This window comes from Achroia grisella, unplaced genomic scaffold (genome assembly GCF_030625045.1).
Source record: "Achroia grisella isolate CSIRO2021 unplaced genomic scaffold, CSIRO_AGI_Agris_v1 utg900, whole genome shotgun sequence".
Lineage (NCBI taxonomy): Eukaryota > Metazoa > Arthropoda > Insecta > Lepidoptera > Pyralidae > Achroia > Achroia grisella.
Genome location: NW_026713059.1, coordinates 4,104,781 through 4,131,641, shown reverse-complemented (window position 1 = coordinate 4,131,641; position 26,861 = coordinate 4,104,781). Strand labels below are relative to the sequence as shown.

General features: G+C 32.1%; 2 protein-coding genes across 2 annotated transcripts in view; one reads left to right on the top strand and one right to left on the bottom strand.

Annotated features, from left to right (window-relative positions):
* Positions 1–110: 110 nt before the first annotated feature.
* LOC131853384 (adenylate cyclase type 9) lies at positions 111–12,267 on the top strand. Its single transcript, XM_059204252.1, has 8 exons — positions 111–140; positions 1,571–1,927; positions 2,045–3,051; positions 3,539–3,793; positions 3,876–4,241; positions 6,943–7,325; positions 8,345–8,545; positions 9,565–12,267. The coding sequence occupies exons 2-8, from the start codon at positions 1,641–1,643 to the stop codon at positions 11,389–11,391; spliced, it is 4,326 nt and encodes a 1,441-aa protein (XP_059060235.1). The 5' UTR covers positions 111–140; positions 1,571–1,640; the 3' UTR covers positions 11,392–12,267.
* A 4,038-nt stretch (positions 12,268–16,305) lies between these two features.
* LOC131853385 (gamma-aminobutyric acid receptor alpha-like) overlaps positions 16,306–26,861 on the bottom strand; it is a 41,831-nt gene continuing 31,275 nt past the window's right edge. Inside the window, exons 4-11 of the mRNA XM_059204253.1 lie at positions 26,492–26,712; positions 23,199–23,281; positions 22,452–22,586; positions 19,671–19,798; positions 19,408–19,593; positions 18,130–18,261; positions 17,127–17,322; positions 16,306–16,659 (exon numbers count right to left, since the gene is read on the bottom strand). Of these exons, the coding sequence (XP_059060236.1) occupies positions 16,496–16,659; positions 17,127–17,322; positions 18,130–18,261; positions 19,408–19,593; positions 19,671–19,798; positions 22,452–22,586; positions 23,199–23,281; positions 26,492–26,712 (1,245 nt within the window). The 3' untranslated portion in view covers positions 16,306–16,495. The remainder of the gene's footprint in view (positions 16,660–17,126; positions 17,323–18,129; positions 18,262–19,407; positions 19,594–19,670; positions 19,799–22,451; positions 22,587–23,198; positions 23,282–26,491; positions 26,713–26,861) is intronic.

Sequence of the window (26,861 nt, the reverse complement as noted above, 5' to 3'; positions counted from 1 at the left end):
AGATGCATTATCAAATATTTGTACGTCTAAACAGAGAACTAACTGTTATATCGTGTTCGTTACATAAATGACAAAATATGATTTAATAATTTGTAAGTGAAGTTATAAGCCTTGGGAGTAGTGGATTACTACTTTATAAGGTAGGTAAAATATTATATTTTTGGCATTACTAATTGATTGTATACTATTTTTGTACTTAGTTTTATTTTACACAATTCGCATGATAAATAAATACAAAATAATTACTGATTATACGCTGTCGTACTAAAATGTATTCCATAGAAAAATAAATGAAAAAACCACAAGCAAAATTTAAAATTAATTCAATTTGATCATTAGTTGTTAATTAAATATTCTTTTATTACATACATATTTTTTTGTATTTAGTGTTTAGTTGAATTTATATTGGTTATCATTATGAATGTCACATACACATTACTTGAAGAATTATCTCTTAGGTCAATTTAATTTAAATATAATGTAATAATAGAATTTTGTATTTTGTAAAGAATAAACAAAAACATTTATTTCAATAAAACAGTTTTATTTCAGTTTATATAAACCACCCATTCACCACAAATTGAGAGTGACCTTTATAATAGTTAATTAATGATAGCTGCTGTTATAATGATCATATGTATAACATATATATATATATATATATATATACATAGATATACAATTATAATAGCAATAAGTAACAACCAGAATCTGGTATACAAAAATCCCTAAATCTTCAGTGATAAACATATGAAAAATATATAATAAACATAGATACTTAACTATTAGGTAAAAGTTATAATATTAGATATTATATGCACAATATAGTGTCAGTTATGTCAAATTGTTGCTATATATCTATTGAAAATACCTACAGTTTTTGACTTCATATAAGTAGTAAGTTAAAAACTGAATGTCAATCTGAAATTCATAAATACTGTAAAGTAATGTTTGATAATTAAATGTAGCAAACATAAGAGATTTAAATTTATAACAGGTTGTACCTACTTTGATAACATTAGCTGGACAAGTTTATCTATCAAGGTGTCATGTCTGGAAAAATGTGATTAAACAAAAACAATTAAGACAGTAGGGTGAGGCTGGGTCGACTCTCAGATATTTATTATATAATATGTATAGGCAATTATTTATAATTAAATATAACTCATTTATATTTTGAATTTAACATTATTAGCAGTATGAGCTTGTATGGTGTTAGTTGTTCAGACAAGGGATTTTTGATATTTTAAATATGCAAGATATATACAAACTATTGGTATGCTATTATTTTTAAATTGGTACTGAATAAAAAATACCAGTCGAGTTTCATGTTAGTTTATATCAAATGTACTTCATTTGAGAAAATTGTAGTACAGTAGCTAAACTTTATGGCACATATTGTCATTATAAGGTTTTTACTTACATAAGTGGCTGAAAGTGTATGAATAAAAAATTTTGACTTTTACTGAGTATGTATGAATATGATAAAATCTATTAAGTAATGACCTTTTTCCCTGCCAAGTTTTATAAGCTAATAAGTTATATATAGAGATATTTGTATATTACACAGATTGTAAACAAATACAACAAGAATGGTGAAACAATATTATTAAAATGGAATGTAATATATTTTCTAAACAATGAGTGCACCAAGTGGATGTGTAAGCTGCAGTGATGGATCACAACAGTTTGAAGGCAGACAGGATGTGGAATGTTCAGAAGGTGAAGACATTCAAATTCGCTTGGCACCCCATGTGCAGGCATATTTGGCGCATAACAATTCCACCACCAATTGTTGTGGACTTGCTATACCTATTGCCTTTGAGCGGGCAGCACCAGGAACATGGTGGAACCCCAGATTTGATTCTGAGATACTCGAAGGCCAATACCGAAGTAGTTCCTTTAGGCAAATAAGATTGAGATTCAGGTGAGTTCTAATATTTTATTACCTAGTACTGAACACTGCATGAATATATGTGATTGTATTTATTACATTGTTTTATGAAAATTTGCATACTTGATGTTTTTATTTTCTCCTTTTCAGATTTGCACTTTTATACATTTTGATATTTTCTATATCATGGTTTGTCTACTTTGTGGGCCTTGGCTTGAATGGCGTAACAGTCAAATGGCCATTTCTATGTTCAATGTTTGCTGGGGTCCTCTTGATAACATCTGTCATGTTATTTGTTACTTTTACAAAAATTTATAGGGTGTATACATTTAAGCTATCCCTGGTCATGGCACTCGCTCTGTGTACACTAAGCCTCTCATTAGTGACTCTGACCACACAGCTCGAAGTAGATTCCACTCAAGCTGCCGATATTAGTCAGTCGGGACATTTCACTATGTGTATTGAAATTCTTCTGATTATATATACACTGACACCATTGCCGTTGTATGCTTGTGTTATTATTGGACTTTTATATTCTATTGTGTTTGAAGTTTTAAATATATTCCTGCATTTGACTGAACAGCAATGGCAAAGTCCTGGAATGTTTGTCAGAATTTTACTTCAACTCTGTGTGCACATAATTGGTGTCCATATTTATCTTATGACATTTGTCAGAATGCGTGGCACATTTATGAAAGTAGGGCAAAGTTTGTTGGTAAGAAGGCAGCTAGAAATGGAAAAACAATTAAAAGAGAAGATGATACATTCAGTCATGCCGCCGAAACTTGCTAGTTGGCTGATGGAAGAGCAAGTACTGGAATCGGATACTAATTTAAAAAGCAATGATCCACTAAACCCTAGAAATTCAAATCCAGGCGCATCAGATATTAAATCTCTATTTAGACCATTCAATATGAGTTCAATGGACAATGTTAGTATTTTATTTGCTGACATTGTTGGCTTCACAAAGATGTCCAGCAACAAAGGCGCTGAGGAACTAGTGAATATTTTAAATGATTTATTTGAAAAATTTGATGAACTCTGTCAGAAGCATGGATGTGAGAAAATATCAACTTTAGGCGATTGTTATTACTGTGTATCTGGTTGCCCTGAACCTAGACCCGACCATGCTACTTGCTGTGTTGAGATGGGATTAGGTAAGTAAAATTGTATAATAATCCATACCATGGCTATCGTATTTTGCAATATTTTTTAGTTTCGTTCAGAATAATAATTAGTCTAATAATTAAGCATCTCCGTTTGAATCTTCGCCGCGAAAATATATAATTAAGTTCACGATAGTCTCAGACCATAGAACTCACTATAGTCTGAGGAGTAGATTCCTCTGGATAAGTCTACTGTAGACGTGGTGAATACTACATTTGTCATATTTCGATGAATAAATTTAAAACAATGTGACAGGGCGCGGACTTTTACCCGTCTCACGTATTCATTTCACTTGGGTTTTGTTTTAAACTATATTGTGTTTTTTAATGTCGCTACTTTCGAACTCACGACATTTGGAACTACAAGGTCTATATTGTACTATACTCTTTAAATAAAACGCTCTCAAAAAGGTATAGTAGTAAGATAGTACATTTAGATAATTTAACTGCTATTGTTAATTTCATGTTAATACTTCAGGAATGATAGAAGCTATACAAGAATTTGACAGAGAGCGAGGTGAAGGAATTAATATGAGAGTGGGCGTTCATACTGGCACTGTACTGTGCGGTATTGTGGGTACCCGCAGATTTAAATTTGACGTATGGAGCAATGATGTAACTTTTGCCAATAAAATGGAATCCACTGGGAGACCGGGGCGCGTACATATATCGGAGGAAACAAGCAAGTTCCTTGGAGGTTGTTATGTTTTAGAAGAGGGCGAAGAAGTGTTTGGTAAGTTATATTTAGAAATTAATATTAAATTATGTGCTTCTTGATATTTGGATATGTGTTTAATGCATAAAATTTTGTTTAGGTCATAAAACATACTTCATAGAAGGCCGGCAACTGTATTCTCCATATGACTGTGACCACTGCCTTACACCTTCCAATCCTGTTAATTTACGACTCATTATATCTCCTGCAGCTTCTCCACAATCAGTCCTCTCCTTCAATAATTCCCCTAATCCTCATGCTTCAAGAGAACTACATTTGAGGGAAAGAAAAGATAGTCCACGAAGAGCAGACTCTAACAACTTTTTGTCACCAAATCCATTCAATTTCCGTGCTAAGGCTAGTTCTCTGCCTAGCATATTGGATTCAGAGGCGGAGTTAGAAGAGAAACGCGAGAAGGGGTACATTGACAGAAATGATAGCTCTTCTAAAAGTCCGACGTCTGTTGGTAAGTGATAACAACTTATACATTGTATTTGCCCAGATCAGTGTTTTTACCTATGGATAATATTGTGTGTATGATATCGTATTTTATGAATTTATTAATTAAGTAATCGTAGTTTTATTATTATTAGGCTGTACTTAATTTGAGAAATAACGATCGTTTTGTGGAACGAGGAACTGAACTGTGAACCAGATTAACCGGCGACGAGGTCATAAAATTAATGTTGTGCACACGTTAGAGGATTGGCGCGTCGATCGATGTACAGTCTATATCTGTTTCGTTTGTTTACTTGACCACGCTGATTATGTATTGAACTGTGGAAAACTCTTAGCTATCAGAGGCAGAAGGCAGAAGTCGTAGATAAGATATGTAATGACTCCTCGCCACTAAAGGTGATGCTCCCGCCACATCACCGCATTATTAATCGAAACAATCACAAATTACACAAATAGAAATGTTTGAACGCGTTCATATGATCTAGAACACAAACACTAAACACTTTATATCACGTGATGCTTGACCCTTTTGGACTAAACAATGACTACAATATTACTGACAACAATACAAGTGGGTACTTAATATAATTAACTGTAGGAGAGTTATGTGTCTCATTATGGAAATCGCCAAGGACAGAGTTACGTAAAATGAACACATTGCTTACTAGTAAAGATCATGCGCAGTTTTGACTGCATTATAATAAAGATGAATAGGGTCATTATCACATTATTAATTTATTAGCGACGTTTTTTGTCTGATGGTTATATTATCATTATGTAATGAGTCTATGAAGACGGTGCGGTGATTAGGTGATGAATGATCATTAGAAAAACTAGTAGCAGTAAGAATATTGATGTTCTTAGTTCCAAATTATCCATGGATCTAAAGACATAGGTACAATTAGATCGAGAATCGGAAATTGGGCATCTGTCAACTCATTAATTTCATACATACATGAAATTTAAATATTTAAAGGCTAAAAAAAGAAGTTAATATCTATTGTGTGTGTCATAATTGTTAGTCAGAAGAGTGATGGATAACACTTTAAAAGTCAAGTTATATAGTAGAGTTCTTATTGATAATCTAAAATTTTATTTAAGCGTCTTGCGGTCCATTTCAAATTTTGGTAACACAAATTCTTAAAATCGGTTAAGCCAATAGTGAGATTTACTTGCACAGACAAAAGACGAAAATTCTAACAATTGTTTTGAATTATATTACGTTGATAAAGTCCCCCGATAATAGATTTTCTCAATATCTTCCTTGTCTTGAAGTAAATGAATCAATAATAATGAACGGACAGCTATCAGTTAGTCCTATTGTATGTATAGATTAGGATATTCAACCGAGATGTAGAATCACCTGCATAATATTATAATATTAATAGTATTTAGATTTTTATTTTTACTTTTTATAGCTTTAGATGAAAGCCATGATATAAAAATAATAATTTAATAATAAAAATTGTATATAAATACACTTATTGTACCTTGTACTTAGAGTACTTTGGCAGAACGTTCTAAATATACATATATATGTGTCTGAGGCCGAACTACAGTTGATTACAAATATATAAGGATATATTCGTATTATAATTATGAGATACTACGGTTTGAACACATTAATTATAATTTATGATCTAAAAAATAAATAAGAGAAATAATATAGATAACCTTTTTGTAATTCCCCGTTGTATATGTTATTATTTCGACAAGATTATATATTAAAATAGTTGTGTCCGCGGTTTCACCCGCATAAAATTTATAGCCTAGATGCTTTAAGCTATATTACTGTAAAGTTTCATCAAAATTCCTTTAGTAGTTTTTACGGCAAAGAGTAACACACATCCATCCATCTATTTATCCATACTCACACTTTCGCGTTTATAATATTAATAAGATACTTGGTATAACCCGAGATTTCGTCTTTTTTTGGGATAAAATATATGTCCATGTTCATGATACAACCTATATTCACGTCTTTCATGAATATTCAGGTGAACAGTCAGTGTAACAGACAGACAAATTATACAATATTAGTAGGGATACCTATCATATCAAGAAAAACAGAATATAAATAGTAATTGGCTTAGTATGTAGACCTGCTGTGATAACATAGTTGTCGTTTATAATAAAACGTCCAAATATCTACTTAATGTACCTATAAAATGAAATTATCAGAAATACCTACCGACTCCTAAATACATATGAACGATTGATCAAACAGCAACAATGTGTTAAATGATTACTTGGTAAACAGAATGTATGACATCTTTACACTTTTCGCTCTGCTCCAACTACATAATGGTAGTTTTGTAGATAATAAATGATGTAAATATACTACCATTTTGACGACTATCCTAGGTGGGGTAGTCAGGCATTATCAACCTTCGATGTCGAGAGTGTCGAGAAGTTATTGGAGCTTAGGAGTAATTGCGTTTCTTATCGGTGTTTCCATCACCGAATAGTGAGTCCAAAAAATAAATTATTGCACAAGGTTTCGGTTCTGGTGTCGGCCAGATTGATATTCATGACCTTATGGTATAAGTCAGTGTACTAAACCACTGGACAACAAGGCTAACTTATTTTATATATGTTTTAATAGATTCTATAGAAATTTTGAATTACGTAATAATCTGTGTTAAACATATTCATAATCTATTTTTATAAATTCAGTATCCTCACTTATTACTTATATTTTATTACAGGAAGTTACGGAAAATATACAAATAAATTAAAAAACTGGAAAGTACCCAGGTTTCTGCGAAAACATTCGGATACACCTTTGCATGAGATAAAGAAAGAATTGAACGAGAAAGCTCTACATCTCTTGGAGTCTGACGGTGCTGGCCTACAGTCAAATAACGGTTATCAGCAAGTGCCCATAGTGATAGAATCTCAAGACAATAAGTGTACTAGACCTGTACAGAGTAGTAGTAAGCTAAACGTACATCCGAGTCGAGATATGGTATCGTTTGAAAAGGAAATTATCGATATACGATCGTATCTGAGTCAATCACGAAGTAATATGTCTCCATTTGCAAGAAGTAGCAGTTATAGGTCCCAATATGGAAGATCTAATAATATAGAGGTAATGAGAGTCACATGTTATTAGTACTTTAAGTTTGAAATTCCTTTACAGTTGTAATAGAATACCAGATAGAATAGTCACGAGGCATTGTCAACTGCTGACATTATGGTGAACGTAATACTAAACCTGTGCTCACATTATCTGGTTCAGTTTCCCAAAGATGACGAGCCGTAGTGACTAATGCGCCAATCGAATAGCGATATCGGCACGGGCTGAATCTGAAATGTGTGGAGGTCCTAATAAGCACATATTTTTTTTTCGAACTATTCTAATGCAATAGCATTAGCCACGGGCCACGGGCCTTTAGAGCTTTACTGAACGATAAAGTTCTCCGCGGGTTTGGAGTGGAGTTAGTGCAGCACGCACTCCAAACCTGCAGAGAGTCTTATGGAGCGGCTGAAGGCTAACTCTGACAGATATGCCTTTAGTCTAAGAGCACCATTAGGGGTTTGCACTTTGTATCAGTTCCTCGACGTAATTTTGATAGTTTGATTGGGTCGGGGGATCGATCGGGGGGCAAAATGTACGTGAACATAATACTCACTAAACACTCCAACGTTGTAGAGGGCGAACCTACCTCTATGGATTAATTTGGTTTTGTATCGGTATATTGGTAAATATACCTATATAAACTATTAATTTGGTAATATTTATTAATTAGGTACAAGTTGCACACGATATAAATATCCATAATAATTCATAACCGATGAACACACAAAATAGAAATACATAATTTATTTAATAAACATTAAATTTCATAATATCGATACAAAAACCCAGGCCAATACAAACAAATACATACTTATGAATACAAATATTTATCTGCGTGTATCCGCGAGCATCGGAAACTAAGGCAGTTAAATAACTCGGCCGCCAAAATCGGCATGTATGTTTTTTTGTGTACATAGTGATGCCATTAAGGGAGTCCCCCAATTTTGGGAGTTCTTCTTGAAATTGTGATGGGCAAAATTTAGGTGAACATATGGTAACACTTTATTTATATATGTGTATGTTACTAGGTTCCTGTAAGCCGCGCTCGTAGCTCCACAATTACAGCACAGGGTGAAGTGGTTCGGCCTAAAGACCGGCGATTGAATCTACCTCTTCCACCGGCGCAACCGCGACCTCAAGATGATGCCGTTAGTCTTTGTCCCTCGGTGAACAGCAGGAAGGACTCCGGCATTAGGAGTACTAGTCGCCGGTCTAGTATACAGCAGCAGGTGAGATACGCTTTCATAGAAAACGTACGTATTACATTACAGGCAGATTTTATATAAAGTTTTCTGCGTGGGTGACCTTTGTCTCACTCCTTTGTTTTTTTTGTAAGATATATTTCGGATGAGGGATCAAATGTGAAAGGCTGTGAAATTCCAGGGCACGCAGGCATGATATGTAGTTACATTACATTATTATTTTCTAATTATTTAAAAATTTAATTTTCTAATTTATTCATTTCGTTTTATTTAAAACCCATTTTACGTATTGCGTTGATTGATCCTTTGTAGCTGTCTTATCAGTTTGAAAGAAAGTGAGATATTACTAATATATCGAAGTTGTACTGGTTTTTAGTTTTAAGAGGAGCGTCCTCCACCCCACCGGCCGTCCCAGTTTTAGTATTTGGATTAGTCCTCTGCCGTAAATGTATTTTGTAATGTTTTGTAAAATATAATATATCATTAGGTAGGCCACCAACTTTATGTACACCACTATTAAGAAAGTGGAAGTATTGTAGTGTAGGTAATTATTACCAATGTATACATATGTAAATAAATTTTATGTTATCTATTAAACAATGTAGGTAGACACAGTTCCTTTTATACTTGATAATACTAGTTTAAGCAGGTCAGATAGTTGAGCACCGTCGTAGTGATTTATGACCGATCATAAATAATAAATGCTAAAGTATTAAAAAACATACATGTGTATAATATATTATATTTATATGAAGTGTAACAGAAAAGATATAACAACCCAGAATTCAGTGATAATATTCGAGAACGAATTTTTCCTATGGACTAAAGGTTGAAATATTAATTATTTTCTTGGAGATAGTCGTTTTAGTTTAGTTTTGATAATGTTTTATATTCTTATGCCTATTACAGCCTATTTATATATATTATATTTCAAAAATTTTTTTTTTTTTCGAAAAAAAAATTGTTATTTTTTATGATCTTCAATGTACATTTAATAAACTCTTTAACAGTGTCATCATTTTAATAATATGTTATTTTAATTTCAGATTTTTGCATTGAATCATGCCGCAATCGCTACTTCTCAAGCTGATATGATGGCGCATCGTGTATCCGGCTACTACACCTCCAGTCAGTCGTCACTCAATGAAATTTCATCGAGATGTCGCCTGCCACCGCCGCTCAACGAGCAACAAGTACAATCTCTACAGAAACTACGGAAGCAATCTGATTTACAGTTGATTCGCTGCGTGCAAGACAACGCGAGGTCAGGAATCAATTACTTTGTACAACCCCCACTAAATAGATTCACTTTGTTTTTCAAAGCGAGTGATATGGAGAAACATTATAGGGACAAAGCGCACAGAAGCGATGACTGTGAGGACTTTCCACCAACCCTAACAACTTCAAGATTCAACACAGCTTTAGATATTTTAGTTTCTGCCATTATTTTTTTAGCTGTGACAACTTCCGTATTTATATTGTACAGAGAATGGAGGTATTCTATTATCTCCTTCGAGTTCTTGGTTCTGATCGAAGTTTTAGCCATGTCATTGTGTGTTTATAGGCACTATCTTAAATGGAAAACTAAGACAAATCCTCTTCAAATGACAAGTACTATGAAACGTTTCGTGACAATATTTAGAAAGTGCTCTAATTGGTATCCTTGGCATTTGTGTGGCAGTTTGCTAATTAGTTTGCCAATTTTAGCTGTTCTTACAAACTTCTCTTGCGTAAATTCCACAATGGTGATTTTAAAAGGCGAACAGTCATTCTATGTCTACCTTTTATGCGTAAGTATTGTACATTTTGTTAATTTTACTCAAATGTGCTGGCTCGTGAAAAATACACTGGTGACGTTGTATGCTGCACTATTCCTTTTTCTCGCTTTGCTCGGTTGTCGCGAAGCAAATACTCAAACTATAAATCGTAACATTATAAATCCGCAATTATTAGCTCATAATTTTACGTCAGAATTTCTAGATAATATAACAAATGTGAATGATTTATTAGAAAATGTAAATGGTACCCGTGCAGAGGAGGCAGTGTATCACATGTTGCATTTGACAGAACTTTACATAGATGTGGCACTACTGTTAATGTTAGTGTGGTTTCTGAACAGAGAGTTCGAGATAAGTTATAGGTTAAGCTTCTATAGCAATGTCGTCGCTAATCGGGATAAGCAGAGAGTTCAGAACATGAGAAACCAGGCCGATTGGTTATTACATAATATTATACCTAGGCATGTGGCTGATCAATTAAAAAATACAGCTAAATATTCGGAAAATCACAAAGATGTAGGTATTATCTTTGCCAGTATAGTTAATTTCAACGAAATGTATGACGAATCTTATTTGAAAGGGAAGGAGTATTTAAGGGTACTAAATGAGTTGATAGCTGATTTTGATGAATTACTAGAGAGGCCCGAATTTCAGCACGTCGAAAAAATTAAAACTATAGGTAGCACTTTCATGGCTGCTAGCGGGCTTAACCCTGATCTAAGACATGCGTCTCGCGATACGAATGAACATTTATATCAGTTGATGGACTTTGCTTTGGAGATGCAAAAAGTGGTAGATAATTTTAATCAGGACCTTCTCGAATTCGATTTTATATTGAGAATCGGGTACAATTTTGGCGATGTAACAGCGGGTGTGATAGGAACTACTAAATTATATTATGATATATGGGGCGATGCTGTCAACATTGCTTCCAGAATGGATTCCACTGGTGTGATTAAACGAATTCAGGTCGGAGCGGCCTGTATACCAGTTCTGTCCAATATGTACGAATTTGAGCCGCGTGGTAGTGTCTATGTCAAAGGCAAAGACAACATGAATGTATATCTTGTAGTATGCAAAAAGGACCCTAGTTAAATTTTTTAAATAATATTGAACGTAGAATCTGTGATTTAATTAATATATTCTATATATTGATAATGTTTAAATATGAGAATTCCTTATTTATTGTGTGCAGTGATATATGTAAAACTGTATAAGCCACAGAAATACTCTCGAGTCCTGTAATTTATTATTATTTAGTTTAAGTTTCTGCATAGATGCAGTATGTGTTATGTGTGTGATTATGGTATTTTATTAAAATATGATTGTATTTATTGTATAATTATATATAAAGTGCTAAAAATACTTGCCTATAGTGGTAAAGAATGAAAAATCTGTGACCAGAATTCTAGTCCCAAAAGAAATGTTCCGTGGGGTGGTCCTCTTTATTGTACAAAGATGGGATATCCACGATCTTTGTGCATAGAGATTAGATCATTTAATCTACAAATAGTAGGAGAGCGAAGTACTATGTTTACTTAATACTTCACAGGAAATATAATAATAGAAAATTTAAACAATGGATCGTCCCCGTTTTATATTGTTCGTTTCGAGTAGGTATATCTACTTTGTTATAATAGACAATATTTGTGTTTTGTAAATAAAATATTATACTAGAAAATACCCAAATCGGGCGATAGTAAATATTGTTTTATATTTGATTGTATTAGAATGCCATTATATTAAACGAAATAAATGGTACTAATAGTATGTAGTAAGTAGAGTGAACTTAATATTTATATAATACATACAATGTGTTGTATTTGTATATTTGAAAACTAAGACCCTTAATGTTCGTGTGAAACTGAATTGCAGTTGTTCATATTAGAGGTGCGTAGTTTAACAATGTATGAAAATATAATTCTATTTTAAATATAACTAGGCCTTTGGTGTTTAAAAGAAAAAAAATATATTTATCAAATGATAATAAAATTTAGATTTCTTCTAGAATTTAATGCACAAAGCTCCTCTAGAAAAACATATTTTAATTTGTAATGTAACTTTAATTCTCGATTCTTCATTGACAATATTTCAATATCTCATGTATTTAATTCATATTATATAATAATAATAATATTTACTTATATATATTAATTATAATAAGTTTAAAAAGTGACACCTGATAACGGTAATAATAGGGTCTTGGTACTGATGTCACTTTTTCAATAGAGTATTTTTGAGCATTCCTTGACATTTATTAAAAACTTACTATTCAATCTATTTACAATAGGAGTAATACTAACAATGGAATAAATTGCCAAGACCTTTTAAAATTAGGATGAATCCAATTGACTACATATAAATAATAGATAGGTAATGTTATATCCTGTAATTGTTTTTTTTATTATTTGTTGTAGCAGCTAACAATTGATGTATGTCTTGCATTTAGACTAAAGTTGACTATTTTTACTAACTATTCTATGTCCAAACTGTATATTCTAAATTATTCTGTGAATTTAAACTTTCCCAAAAGATATTTATTGACTTACATTTAGCGGTGATCTTCAAACTTATGATGAAAGCCTTATACTATACATTCCATTTGTATTTAAACATGCCTTCAATAAAAAAAGTGTATTTTCTACTTTTAGATGATGAATTTAAGAGATACGCAATTTTTAAATGAACAAAAATATAATAAATTAGTATTTTACAGAATGTTGGACCAAACAGGAACATGACTGCATAAGCATAAACTAGCTCTCTGAAATTTATCTCTTGTGAAATAAATTCTTATTATATGACGTGTAACGGAAAGGTTGTAATAAGTCTAATCCCGCGGTAGGTATTCATGATCCTGAACGTCTAAAAAATATCAATTCGAAGGTTGTAACAACAATTAATATTTATCTTAAATTCTGCTAACCAATATGTCAACATTTTATTACATTCATCCACTAAATAAGGATTTTATAAAACTCCCACAGTAATTATAGATATAATACAGACGATAAGTTGTGGATAGTCGTAATATAATTATTGACAATCTTAAAGGTGAACTTACACCAAGCAAATAAATCTTGTTTATTTTAAGTACGTACGTACGTCCCAACTTTATGTACGAAGTAGAAGGGTAACCTTCTACTTCGTACATAAAGTTGGGACTAAACACGAGTAAATGTGGAAATAAAATTATATAGCTATAGAGCTATATAATTTTATTTATATATATTTATAAAACAAATAGTTTTCTGTAATTTCTCATATTTACTCTTTGTCATTTTAGTGTCACTCCATCTTTAAAATAAAGGAAAAAGTCTATAAAATATTGTAAAGCTGCTCTTCAAGATGGGCCAACAGCTATGGGTCGCATATTGATGCTGTATCACTTGCTTTCTTCTGCTTAAATGATATACAACCGACTTACATAGTTGCAAAATAACATATTTCCTAATAAATATTAACAAAAACATTAGATACCTAAAGGAATTATTTTTAATGATTTAAATAAATATAATTGTCTTATAACATGTTCAGTTTCATGAATATTATCGCTTCACTTCGATTGATTCTTATAGCCTTTCAACTACTTTTGTATATTTGCTACTTATATACTTGTGATAATATACAAACTCTGTACAAATATGTACCTAGGTATTATTAAAAAAGAGTTCCAATTATTTAATTTTGTCAATAATGTCGTCAGGATCAATTATTGAGTTTAAGAAACTTAATGAAATTTAAATTTTCGTGATTAAAATTTTATTTATGTAACGAATTGGTAGACTGAATTATATTTAAAAAAAAAAAACGTTGTACGAGTCCATATTGTACATAAAGGGCTATGTAGGTACCATAAAATACGAGAAATGTGGGTATAAAAAAATACCTAATACGAATTATAGATATAAAACAGATATAGGGGATAGATAAAAAGAAAGAGATTAATAAAAAATTATAATATATTTACAATTTTTCACGGCTGTAAAATAAGTTTGACCATTGAAATCAACTATTATGAAATGCGATAATTCAATTAAAATTTGTAATTCAATGTAAGAATTTTCAAATTTCAAAACGTAAGATGGTCGAATTTTTTTAGTGTCTGGTAAATTAATGTATCGTAAGTATGTCATGATGATATGCTTAAATTTTAAGTTTATATGTCAAATGATTTCTAAGGTAAAAACCTGCGACAAATAGACAGAATATACGTCATTGATCATAGGTACATATTATTATAAGGGAACTATTTTATATTATCAGGTCTTTACAAATAGACCAGACTCAGATAACTGTAATAGCGTACGGAAATTCTATTTAATATACAACTTTACTTATCCTAGTGATATGACATCAATATTCAGGTTTATTTAATGTGGTGCCATTATACGAGGATACAATAAATGTTAATATGTAAGAAACTATATTGCTTAATTGATTTTTTTGGATAGGTACATCACTCGGGAAATATGCTTTTACGTTTCGGCCGCCGCCGCGCCTTCTTGGACTTTAGACTAGAGTCCATCCTACAACGCGAATAATATAAGCATCAATCTGTCTAATTAATAAAGTATACATATATAAATATATAATTATCATTGTTTTTAAGTAAAAAGTATCAAATGCAACGAAGAATATTATATTTGTGACTCCGCGTACTAATTAAATATTTTCTTTATATGTGTTACAAAAATCACAACTCGTGCCTCAGTAGATTTCAAAACTATCTTTTATAAACCTATGTAGGATTTCTGTGTACAAGTATATTTTCTAGAATACCTATTAAATTAATCATATATTTTTTTACTTCCTATTTGTATCTGTTGTATCCTTGTGGTACAGCCTGAAGGTATGATTAGAATATGACACGTTTTGACTCCTTTGTTACTTTAATTCATTAGTTATACCAAAGCACACGTGTTTTTCTATGAATTTTGCGAATGCTTACTGTAATGGTACTAGTAATATTATAAGTAGATGTTGTTTTTCTTACTATATATTAGATTTAGGTGTCTCTGTCTTTTTGTGTTTATATATATCTACGAATATATTTATTCTGCAGGCCGTAGGTAATGGAGAGATAGCTTTTATAAAAATCGAGCTGTCACTACTTAAAAATCTTACAGTTTAAAAAACTACTTTAAGTATTTTAAAATTTATATAATACGAATTTTCTATTGAAATTAAATGTTTCTCGGCGTTTATGTTTTCTGCAAGGAATTATGTTGGACAGAATAAATTTAATCTAGATACACAGAAAGACAGTAATACCTAATAAAAGTGCATAACATATGGCGGCAAAATTTTTAATATTCAGGTAGCTTTGCATGTGTCGTGTGTGTATCCATTCCTAATTAAGTATTAAGTAAATGTAATAGATATATGTATTGAACCTTATTATTATTGGTTTAAGGGTCAATTACCGTCAGTTAGTTTCATACGTTGTATAATCGTGTGCTTTGGGATCAATATGAGCCATGATAAAAATGTTAACCGAGGCTGCCATCTTGTATACTTCCTGTTTTATATACCTACATTCATCCTGTTCATATACTGGTAATTTAATGTTACTCGCTCAAACGACTTTTCCTCGCTTTAGTTCTTGATAACTTCAACTGTGAAAATATAAAATGTCTTACCTGATTGTTCGTTTAATTTTATATTTCCTTGTCCTTAATTTAAATTGCAATACTATTTAATTACTATGTGAGTTTTTGGGTATAACATGTATGTATTGACGATGTCTATGTATTTGTAACAGTTATCTAACACCCATACCAGAAGCTTTAGCTGGATTAACTTGGGTCTAGATGGCGCTGTGTGAATTGCCCTGAGATTATTTTATTATTAATTACATTTTTTATAGCTTCTGGGATATGAGCCTGTTATTATAAGGAAAATAAATAGATATAATCCAACATATTCATAATTTATTAAATAATAAATAATATCCATATATATGAGGTATATTTCTAAACAATAACAATAAGTACACACTTACCTCGTACCACCTATATTGTACATACAGTTATATTTAACCAATTATGTAATCTCTGATTTAACTAAACGTTACATTTATAGGTAAAATTATTTGATAACAGTAATATACCCGTATTAATATCTAATATATTCAACAAAATAATTAACTAGTACTTATTTGTCGAAACGAAGTATAATATATTTACTCAAATGACTTTCAATGCGAGAGGGTGTTTATAGGGTTGTCGCTCCAGGCAAAATCGTCGTTGGAGAAAGCGTATACCATCCAGTAGAAAAGATTCAGGAGTGCAAATGAAGCTGGAAACATGACACGTGCAGCTCTATCAATGTGTGACACGCTGTTTATGTGACCACGGTTTCCTGAAAAATAACATAAATAAAATAAAGAAATAATCTCTATTTGTATGAAAAATAGAATGTTAGTAACATTATGGTGTGAGATGGAATGCGATTACGTGTGATATTGGAGAAAAAATGTGAAGTTGTTTTACTTTTATTAAAAAGGACGACGAATAAATATTATGGTAGTAATCATAGTAATTATAATATTTTCATTACTAAAACTACGTTAAACCGTATCATTTACCGTAAAAATAATAGACGACAAAATGCATATTGATATATTTTATATCATTGGATATAAAAATATATTAATGAATGTATTGATGAATATAATTTTATGTTATAGGAAGGATTATGGATTATATAATTCAATATGAATTATGAGGACGCCTGCTTTCCAAGAACGAAAGGGTTGTTTAGAAACCCCAACAATTATTAAACATATATGTAATGGTTTTTTAAATATTTTAGATAGATTATCTCACCAGCTTCGACTTGCCTCTGTCGTCTGTATCGGTCGTCTCCAGCTAAACAGTATAGCAGTTGCCTCCACCGCGGCACTCGGGTCTCAGTTTGAGTTGTCCGTTCCATTGTCAATCGTACAGCGCAGGGTTGTTCAGGTGCATCCTGACTGGTATTGTCCTCTGGGCAGTTGTTGCTGGTGGGTGGGACTGTGAAACTCTGAAAAAGAAGTACTGTTTATTTATATAAAGTGAAATATCCTTCACACTTATGAATAATGCTGCTATAGATATACCTAGCGAAATGTGAGCATGTCCAGTGTCGCGGTTGAATCCATCCTGACACCACTTACCATATGGATCCATCCAGGATAACGTAAGTAAATTATTTCGCTATGGTGTGTGCTGGCGGATACTCACATATTATATTAGAAAATAGGTTAAACTACTTATTATAGTTATTAGGTACGGTACGACTGTTATCCTGGGTGGAGTGGTAAGAGGTATTATCATGTCAGGATGGACGCAACCGGTTATGTATAACTAAATATTTATCAACCTATTTTACTCTCGTGTTATATTTATATATTGAATATATTCTACATGGTGCTATATAGTGAATATATTTGCGTAAAATCTTAAGTGTAAAGTTGAACGATATTTGGAATTAAAGATAGCACCAGGCAAGTTTCTTGGTCATTCTTAGGTTGTTTTTTTAAGTTGATTCTGTTCTACATATGATTAGTATAATAAATACATAGGTATTAGGTAGGTATCTATATAGTATACATGAACATCTGTCTTCTATTCGGGTACGCAGACTTACCATATGGATCGGTTTATGTGCAAATCGCTTCAGTTTTGCATTTTTTAAAGTACCTACTGTTACCTAGATTTTTTTTTATAAAAGACGGGAAATTATTCCGCCTCCGCTATGGTGTGTGCTGGCGGATACTCACATATTATATTAGAAAATAGGTTAAACTACTTATTATAGTTATTAGGTAGGTATCTACAAAATACTAACGTAATTAGCGGCGGAGCGAACAGAGCTACGTCTGCGAACTGCCAGTTGTCTCGCTGCGAAAGCATCTCCGCCTACTTCTTCTATTAGTTCCTCCCATTCAGAGTCGTCTATTACAATTTCACCCGAACCGACCTGTTTCAAAGTGGACATATAAAATAAATTAAACTTCGTGAAATATTTAACTGATAGGTAACAATATTTTTTCCCCAACTAATGATCTGATAAAACGCGAGTATATATGTAACTAATGGTTACCTCATCACGTAAGCTGGTTTGCCAATCAAGTCACATTCAACAGATTTACAACTAATATACTAGACATATTCCCGTTGTCATAATAACACCCCTAGCAATAACGAGCTCCAAATGTAACTACACAAATTGTGTCAGTTAGACATTCTACCTATTCATGGCCAAGTAGTTTTCTTTCACATACCTATAGGAAAAATTACATCAGTTCTCCTGTTTTTGTTAAAGACCTGTGCATGTCATACAGTTCCGGAGTATTAAATTTTGAATAGTGGTTATATAAGAGTATTATAATTGAATCTGTCTAACCGTTCTCATGTGATGTGGTAACAAATATAAAGGCAGCCTACCAGAAAAAAAGTTTTCGTACAAAGCGGTATTAATCTTTAGGCAAATTTTGGGCACATTCTGAAAGAACAGTCGGTTTTTCTATACGTAATACTCTCAACTAGCTTCTACCCGTAATCTCGTTTGTCTAATTATAAATACGACTCCCTTGTTAAAGGAGGATTTAAAAGGTCGCGTCTGTTTAGAGGATTACAGGTCCGTTGGCTGGGTCGTTATATTAACGTGTATTGATCAAGCATTGTATTGTGTATTGATGAATGGTGTCCATCAAAAATCTGTACGTATGGTTAACCGTGATATCTAAGCAGTGTACAATTATATTTGCAATCTAGATACTTTTATAATTCAGTTTTCGGAACTGAGTTGTGTAGATTCTAACCTTTACAATTAAATTAGTGTATAGGAAACACACGGTAGTTTTAGCTTTATAGGATCTTCTATTATTACAGGGGTTACGTTATCATTATAATCTCTAGTTTGGAGAAACGTCGATAACAACTTACATACAAGAAGACATAAATAACAAATAAGTGAACACTATACAGGGGTTACGTTATATTATAATCTATAGAAAGAATTACTATAGGGTATCACGTTTTAATAAAATATAGGTATCTAAAATGATTGGACGGCCCTTCGTTAAAATGGGTGTCCCACTCAATGTTAATATCAGATATTTACCTTTGTAAAATAATGAACTCCAGCAAATTCTAGTAGCGTTGCGATACAATAGAAGAAGCTCATTAGAAGGAACCAATCTAAAGCGGTGGCGTAGCGGACTTTAGGGAGATCTGTTCTAGAATCTAAGCTAATCGTAGACAATGTTAAAACTGTAGTAATTCCCAAACCCACGCGATCTGACGTAGCCTAAAACAAAAAGAAACGTGAACATGTGATAATATAATGTAATAATATAAACATAATGAACATTTTTACGTATTTACCTCACGGTGTATCCAGAAAGACACCCAGGAGAGAACGACGATAAGGATGCATGGCACGTACACTTGAATGAGGAAATAGCCCGTGTGTCGTTGAAGATTGAAGGACACTTGTAGAACTGAGAAGTCTCCTGTATTGCGGTATCAAATATTTTATTACTGCTTACACTGTTCTCGAAAATGACATGGATATGTATTCAACTTTGACACATGATCCTCGACTCTATATTGCTCTCTCATGAAACCATTAAATAGTATATAGGTATGTAAATATTGTAAATAAAGGGTCTATCTAACGTAATCAATGACGTCACACACCTCCAGACATTTCAGTAAATGTACGAGTGGATGCCTCGAGGCGTAAAAGCCGATTCGTGTTGTCGTCGCCGTAGAACGTTGGCGTTTGCTCGATATTATTTTATATTTGCTTCTGACACGAAAAAAGCAAATCATATTATTGCAGAAAAGCACTTGGCGTGTACTTTGGAGGGCAATTTGAGATAAACACAGTAGGTGATTGACGTAATAAGTATGCGAATACCACTTAGTATGGAGGTGTGTAATATTATTTAAATTCGGGAGCGTCGTAGTCTAGTGGTTTACTACCCCGACCTAGTCTGTCAGGTCATGAGTTGAAATCTAGCCGACAAACTGACAGACAAGTTTTGGTTTGATTCTTTTGTGTTGGAGACACCGATTAACTATTCTGACGTCAGACGGCGGTAAGTTTGCCTTTTACCACATTGTTTACACTATGACCTCGACAATTGAAAAAACTTCTGAATTTAATTGAAATTAGAACATCTGGGATTAAAGTCATGAAGTTATATTCTACTTGTATTATTTATTTATTATAGACACTAATTAGGTGATTTTTAAAGCTTTAGGTTCTCTTAAATCTTCATAGATCTTTTAGAAGATTCAAGTACTATTTAGTATTTACTATTTATGTGAAATACTACAAGTAGTATTTCACATATTATTATATAGATAGATACAAATGAAATGTAATTATATCCGCTGAGACTTCCTTCCTATTCACGTGTAGCAGACATAGGTTTACTATAATAGTTGTCTACAATAGTTTACTATAATACATATTGAGGTGGTCTGTTTTCCATATCTGAATCCACGTGTGTGAAATTATATTAAACGGTAAGCGGATAAAGTCGGCACTGCAGGGTCGTGATTAGTCGAGATAAAAGCTGTTATGAGAGGCTGTGGGAGATCGGCTTGAGGGCTTTTTCGCTCGTTGCTTCCAATATTGATAGCATCAACAAAATTTTCAAGTTTTCTCTCTTATTAAAATGTTTATTTATTAATGGTCGGTAACGTAATAATTTATTACGCTATTTAGCATTTTATCGAAATAAATGAAAACGTATTGCACACTTAGAGGATTCAATAATTATTAGGACTTATAATTTAGGTTGTGCAAAATAACTTTTCACTTTCAAGTCTAAGTTAAGTTCATAGATATAATGTTTAGATGTTGATATACATATACATTTTTAAAGCATCATTGAAAGTAAGTATTAATTATAGAATTGTTGAAATAAATACGTTAATAAATTAAAAATCTTATTTTTAGTTTCTAAAGTGATCGGTAATGCCATGGTCACTTCTGGTCTAAAACATTTAATATAATTGGGGTCAAATGTTTAGGCGGGATATAATATAAATTGTCCATTATTTTCAACATCTGGCACACAATTAATGTGTCAGTAAAATAAATAGCACTTTGAGAATATAACAAATCACAGGAAATTGTGTGAGAGAAAATATGTTTCTGTTTGTATAGGCCGAGTAATAACCGAGGTAACTTTTGTTTGCGTCAAATATTCTCCCTTCTTAATGAATACAACTTCTTTCTAATTACGTCGATTAGATATACAACTATGTAGCGACTATATTGTCAATATTGTCACTTGTCTTATGAATGTAAAAGTAAACTCATGTGTAATATTCTTTTTTTAATAAAAAATACTTTTAAGTCTTGTGCAGATAGAGTGTAATCACACATATTATAATATTATATAGGGAGTAAAAGAAAAAATAATCACACATATGCATTACAGTAAAAAAGTCTATAAAAATAAATTCCACATTCTTTATGATTTATTACAAACCATTTTACAACTATTATGCATTAAAAGAGGTTTCATGTGTTAACATTTGCGAACAAACTAAACCAGCCAGTTAAAATGCAGTTATCTTCCACTTTCTTGTGTCCTATTATTTATAGGACTGGGTACAAATATTTATAGATATTTTAATTACTTTTTGACTAAACGATATGTCACATTGTATCTGTCTGACTGTCAATTTCATTTTTTCCGATACTCTACAAAGAATGTTGCATCTGAATATATCATACTCGCAGATGAAATAAATGCAGGGATGTATAAAATTATTCCCGGTTGTACCTATAATACTTAGCCAGGAGCATTCAAGGAATGCTCTCTTCCGTCTTTTAGAATGTTTAGGTACTCCTCTGAAGAGAAGCTGGGAAGGCATAGAAAAGAACACATAAGCGCTTTCATAGTCACACAGTGTTAGTCTAATCCACCTCAATTACTTAAACTTAAATTAAATATATACTTATTAAGAATACAAAATTAACTTTTATCAAGTCGTCAATATTCATAAGTTATTTATAGATTTCTTTCGTGAGATGAATTATAAAATAATTGTTTTATGGATCCTCTTAAGTACGTCATCAACGAAAGTCATTTTGAATTAATTCTAACATTTATTAAGTACGAAATTATAAGTATTTCTTACCTTCCCTTCTTGTGAATGTAAAGTTCCGGTAGGGAAAACTGATGAGATCGAACTGGGATAGAGTCATACCAGGTACAAAGTTGACGCTTTCGGAATTTTGCCACTGGTACACCAGCTGTTGGTTTGAGTATGCATCTGTTGAGTTATATATACAAGTTAGTTATATAATAGTTATATATTACGTATTTTATTTAGAATGTAACTTTCAACTAATATTTCACCTCCTTCCAGATTTATTTCTTAGACAAAAGATAATCTATGTCGGTCCCCGTAAAATATATCTTCATGTTAATTTTCATTAATATCTGTTTAGCCGTGAAATGTATCCTTTGGGGTACATTTCACAGCTAAACAGATATTAATGAAATACTGATTTCGCCTAGTACTATGAGGCTTAGTTTACCTACACCTACCATAGATAAGAGAATTTTTTTTTGTTGGGTAATATGTTTCTGGTTTATACAATAGTTGGGACGGGATAAATGGGAGATAGTGGCCCTATTTCTAGCAATATATGCGATCAAGTCGATCTTCGTGCGCTTTCCCCTGGAAATAATCGTGATCAATTTCTTGTGGATTCGTCACGATGGACTTACTAACTGACTTCATCTTCATCCTATTATTTTTGATTAGTGCCTGACAGAAAAAAATACGCTTTTCGGATGTTTATTTTACAGTTTAAAACTTACTGTTATGTAAAGTCTGTTGAAATTGAAATGGTCTATACAAGAAACATGCATTACTTACAGCTACCAAGAATAAGTGGACACGACTGACGATCCATTGGAAAATTTCGTAGCTCCATAGGACATTTGGCTTTAATTGTTAGTCTGCAAAAAAAAATATTATTATTGATTGTATTAATCAATTTACTATAATATGCTCAGTGTAGGATATTTTATTGTAATCAGTGAGATTTTTGTAATATAACGTTAACAACATGTTAACGATTGCAATAAAATATCCTACACTGAGCATATTATAGTATAGTTATTCCATAATTACATACAGATATTGCAAATAAAAATAATAACTATATATATTTATTTACATATCTTTAATTATAACCCTTTCGGGCGTTTAATCGTAAAATACTTAGTAACAAACAGACGTATGGACATACTATTGGATTTACAATATTAGTATGGATGCATAAATACATAATTAGGTATCATTTTGTATAATCACTAAATGTACCAAAGTTTTGTAACTTGTCTAAACAACAGACTGTCCTATTTTTAGATGCTTTTGTAGATATTGAAATTTTATGTTTTAATATTGTACTTTGGTACCGGCATTTTAAACTGAGCATGGTAAACTATTCTAATATTGTTGGCTGTAATAACCTTTTTACATAAAAATGGGAGCGAATGCAGAGGACTTTCCAAATCTGCGGAAGGAGCTGCTTACGGAGCGGCTGAATTCAATTCCTGCCTGAAGCTTACGACTAGGTATAGTCCGAGGGTATACCTAGAGGTTCGTAACTCTGCTCAGGCCATTGTATGAGACTGCGTATCGATCGGAGATAAGTATTTATTATAATCTTACATCATTTAATCTTACATATAATCTAACATTATCTCTCAATGATAAATAAACGTAAATAAACGTGTCATGAAAATGTTGAGCTTTACGTGAAATAGTCAACAATTTTATAAAACTGCATATTTGCTATGTAATCGATTATCTTTGTATGGGCATGTAGTGCGAAGAAACGAGTATATTATTTTTAAATTGTAAGTAGTGTCGGTACCAGTAACTTTGTCTGCATTTCTTGGAATAAAAGGTAGCCTTGTAATATAAATATAGGTAATCTATCTTGCCAAATGACAAATTTCATTAAACTCTTTTTAGCTGTAGCTCAAAAAACAACGACCAGAAAGACATATTTTCGTATAATAGGTAAGAATTGTATATTTATTTAAAAAACATACCTATTGAATGACTTAAAATTTCAAATGCAAATTGAATTACTTATTTTGTCTGCATAACGTTACAGACCCATATTACGGCATATGAAATCTGTGTTCATTGCAACAATAGAGCGGATTAGCTAAAAGGCATGCCATTTCCAATTCTGTTTACTGAATTTAGCATCAGAGGCGGCCGATCGTCCACTAAACCGATTAACAGCTGACTAGGCTAGGCATTGAATGCCCAGTTTATTGATACTGATACAAACTCAATTGTACTAGAAACTAAATACCAGGGACTAAAATAATAACGTACCGCTGTTAGTAATAATTTGTATGTAAGTATATTAAAATGTATGAAGATCCCTTGGACTTCATCATTAATAAATTAATAAAGTAGCCTAAGTTACTCCTTATTACATCAGCTAGCTGTCGAAAAAAGTTCCGAGAAAATCCGTCCAATCATTTCAGAGATTAACCGTACCAAACAGACAGACAAAAATTGTAAAAAATGTTATACCATATTTATATTCATATGCATGTAGTAAAAAACGGTCATTTGAATTCAAATTCAAAATATCTTTATTCATGTAGGTCTATTACAGACTCTTATGATATGTCAAATCTACCGTCAGTTCGGAATGATTTCGAGATGAGAAGAACTGACAAGAAACTCAGCTCGTATTTTTTTTTTAATGTTGTACATATTTACAGTAATACTATTTCATTTAAATTCAAATTTGGGAGAATAGAGTGACCACCAGCATATGCTATAAAAAAAAAATCAAAAACTCTAATCAGTGTTCGCAACCTGAACAGACCAGTCCCCACAAGCAGCACCCGTACACGAGTATGACGGATGAGCCAGCCATCATTGCACTCAACCATATTAGAGGGAGCACATCGACCTGGCCCACCACGCCGCCACAAGTTTGAACTTTATAGCGAGCATGACTGTTTCAAGTTACTCCACTACGTCATTTATATTATTTACAGCATAAACTGTACCAATCACAGTTTTCACCCATTACAATATTTAATTTACATTATTTAAATTACAATATGTCATTACTAAATTTAGGATAAGTTTCTTTAGTGTTTATGAATATTACAGACACTCCAATTTTTAAAATTATTTTAAAACCATCATCAATGTTATTAGTATTTAACAATTCTTACATCAAGCAGATTTAAATTTATAATGTTGTATGAGCTCGAGTTTATATATTTACTATAGGTATTACAGTTACAATTACGAAACATAGGTACAACTACTAACTACAACTAATAACTCTCAAATGGAACGGCGTGGAAGTCAAGCTGACATGATACCACATGGCTGATATGGTATCATAATAATGAATGGTTAATGGCAATGGAGTTATTTGTATTAATCCCCGAGAAATCGTTACATATTGACTGATATTATATCAATGGTCTTATATACATATATTGAGTATATACTAGATCCACCAGATGTAGATAATAATAATAATCACCGAAAATAATGTTTTATAAATTATTAAGATGAAGAATAAAATATGACTAAGAAATTCAGCTGAAGAACTAATTATTATGTTACTGTAGGTATCTATTTACTTTTATTTTGTACCTTGAAATAACTGCACTATGAAATAACCTGTAATCGTGATGAATGCTAACAATTTTTTATTGTACAAGTATTTCCACTCTTAAATTAAGAATATCCATAGTAATTTACGTCCCATGAATAACTCGACGGGTAATCGGAGCGCGGGTATTTTTCACTCTGCCAATTAAAAATGGTTTACGCTGTGTTAAACGCTATGTTAGAAGCTGTGTTGGTTCACAGACTATAAAATTTAATTATTATTTTTTATTAAATTTTAATTAATTCGTTTATTACTGGATCATATTTGTTTTTAATTTACAGTACAATTCATTCATGACATTTGAGTTCTCTGGAATAGCAACACATCTCGGGTAACATGGGTGTTACATGATAACGTGATGTTCGTAGGTTTTGGTCATGGGCCTATAGGTCACGGTTACCACTTGCCACCAAATTATATACCATTTAAATTTTATAATAAGGTACAATTTCCAGTCGAATATAATCCACTAGATACTATAAAATATAAAACTCACCTCATTGAATACAAAATGTCGCCATGTTGACTAATCCGCAAGAGCTTGTTGGGAACTGTGATAGTATGTACGTAAGAATGTTTGCCGTTGTAGAAGTAAGTGTCGGGCCGCCATATTCTTTCAAGCATCTTAATCGAGAGGGACAAGGAGCGTATGGGACCGAGGAATGACAGGCGTGTGTCGCGCCAATACTGTCTGAAGTAGCAATCCATTGAATAATCCTGAGGACGAAAGTTAAGTACTGATAGAATAGTAGTAAAATAAAATTGAAATATACAAGTAAAATTACTGGTAAACACTCATAAAGTGTTATACTCGTAAAAAAAGAAATAACAATATGCTACTACTATTATTTTTTATTTATGCACAA

Coding starts and splice junctions, on each gene's coding strand:
- LOC131853384 (XM_059204252.1), top strand. CDS start 1,641: ATGAGTGCACCAAGTGGATGTGTAAGCTGCAGTGATGGATCACAACAG. Junction 1,928..2,044: donor CAAATAAGATTGAGATTCAG/GTGAGTTCTAAT, acceptor TCTCCTTTTCAG/ATTTGCACTTTTATACATTT. Junction 3,794..3,875: donor AGAGGGCGAAGAAGTGTTTG/GTAAGTTATATT, acceptor AATTTTGTTTAG/GTCATAAAACATACTTCATA.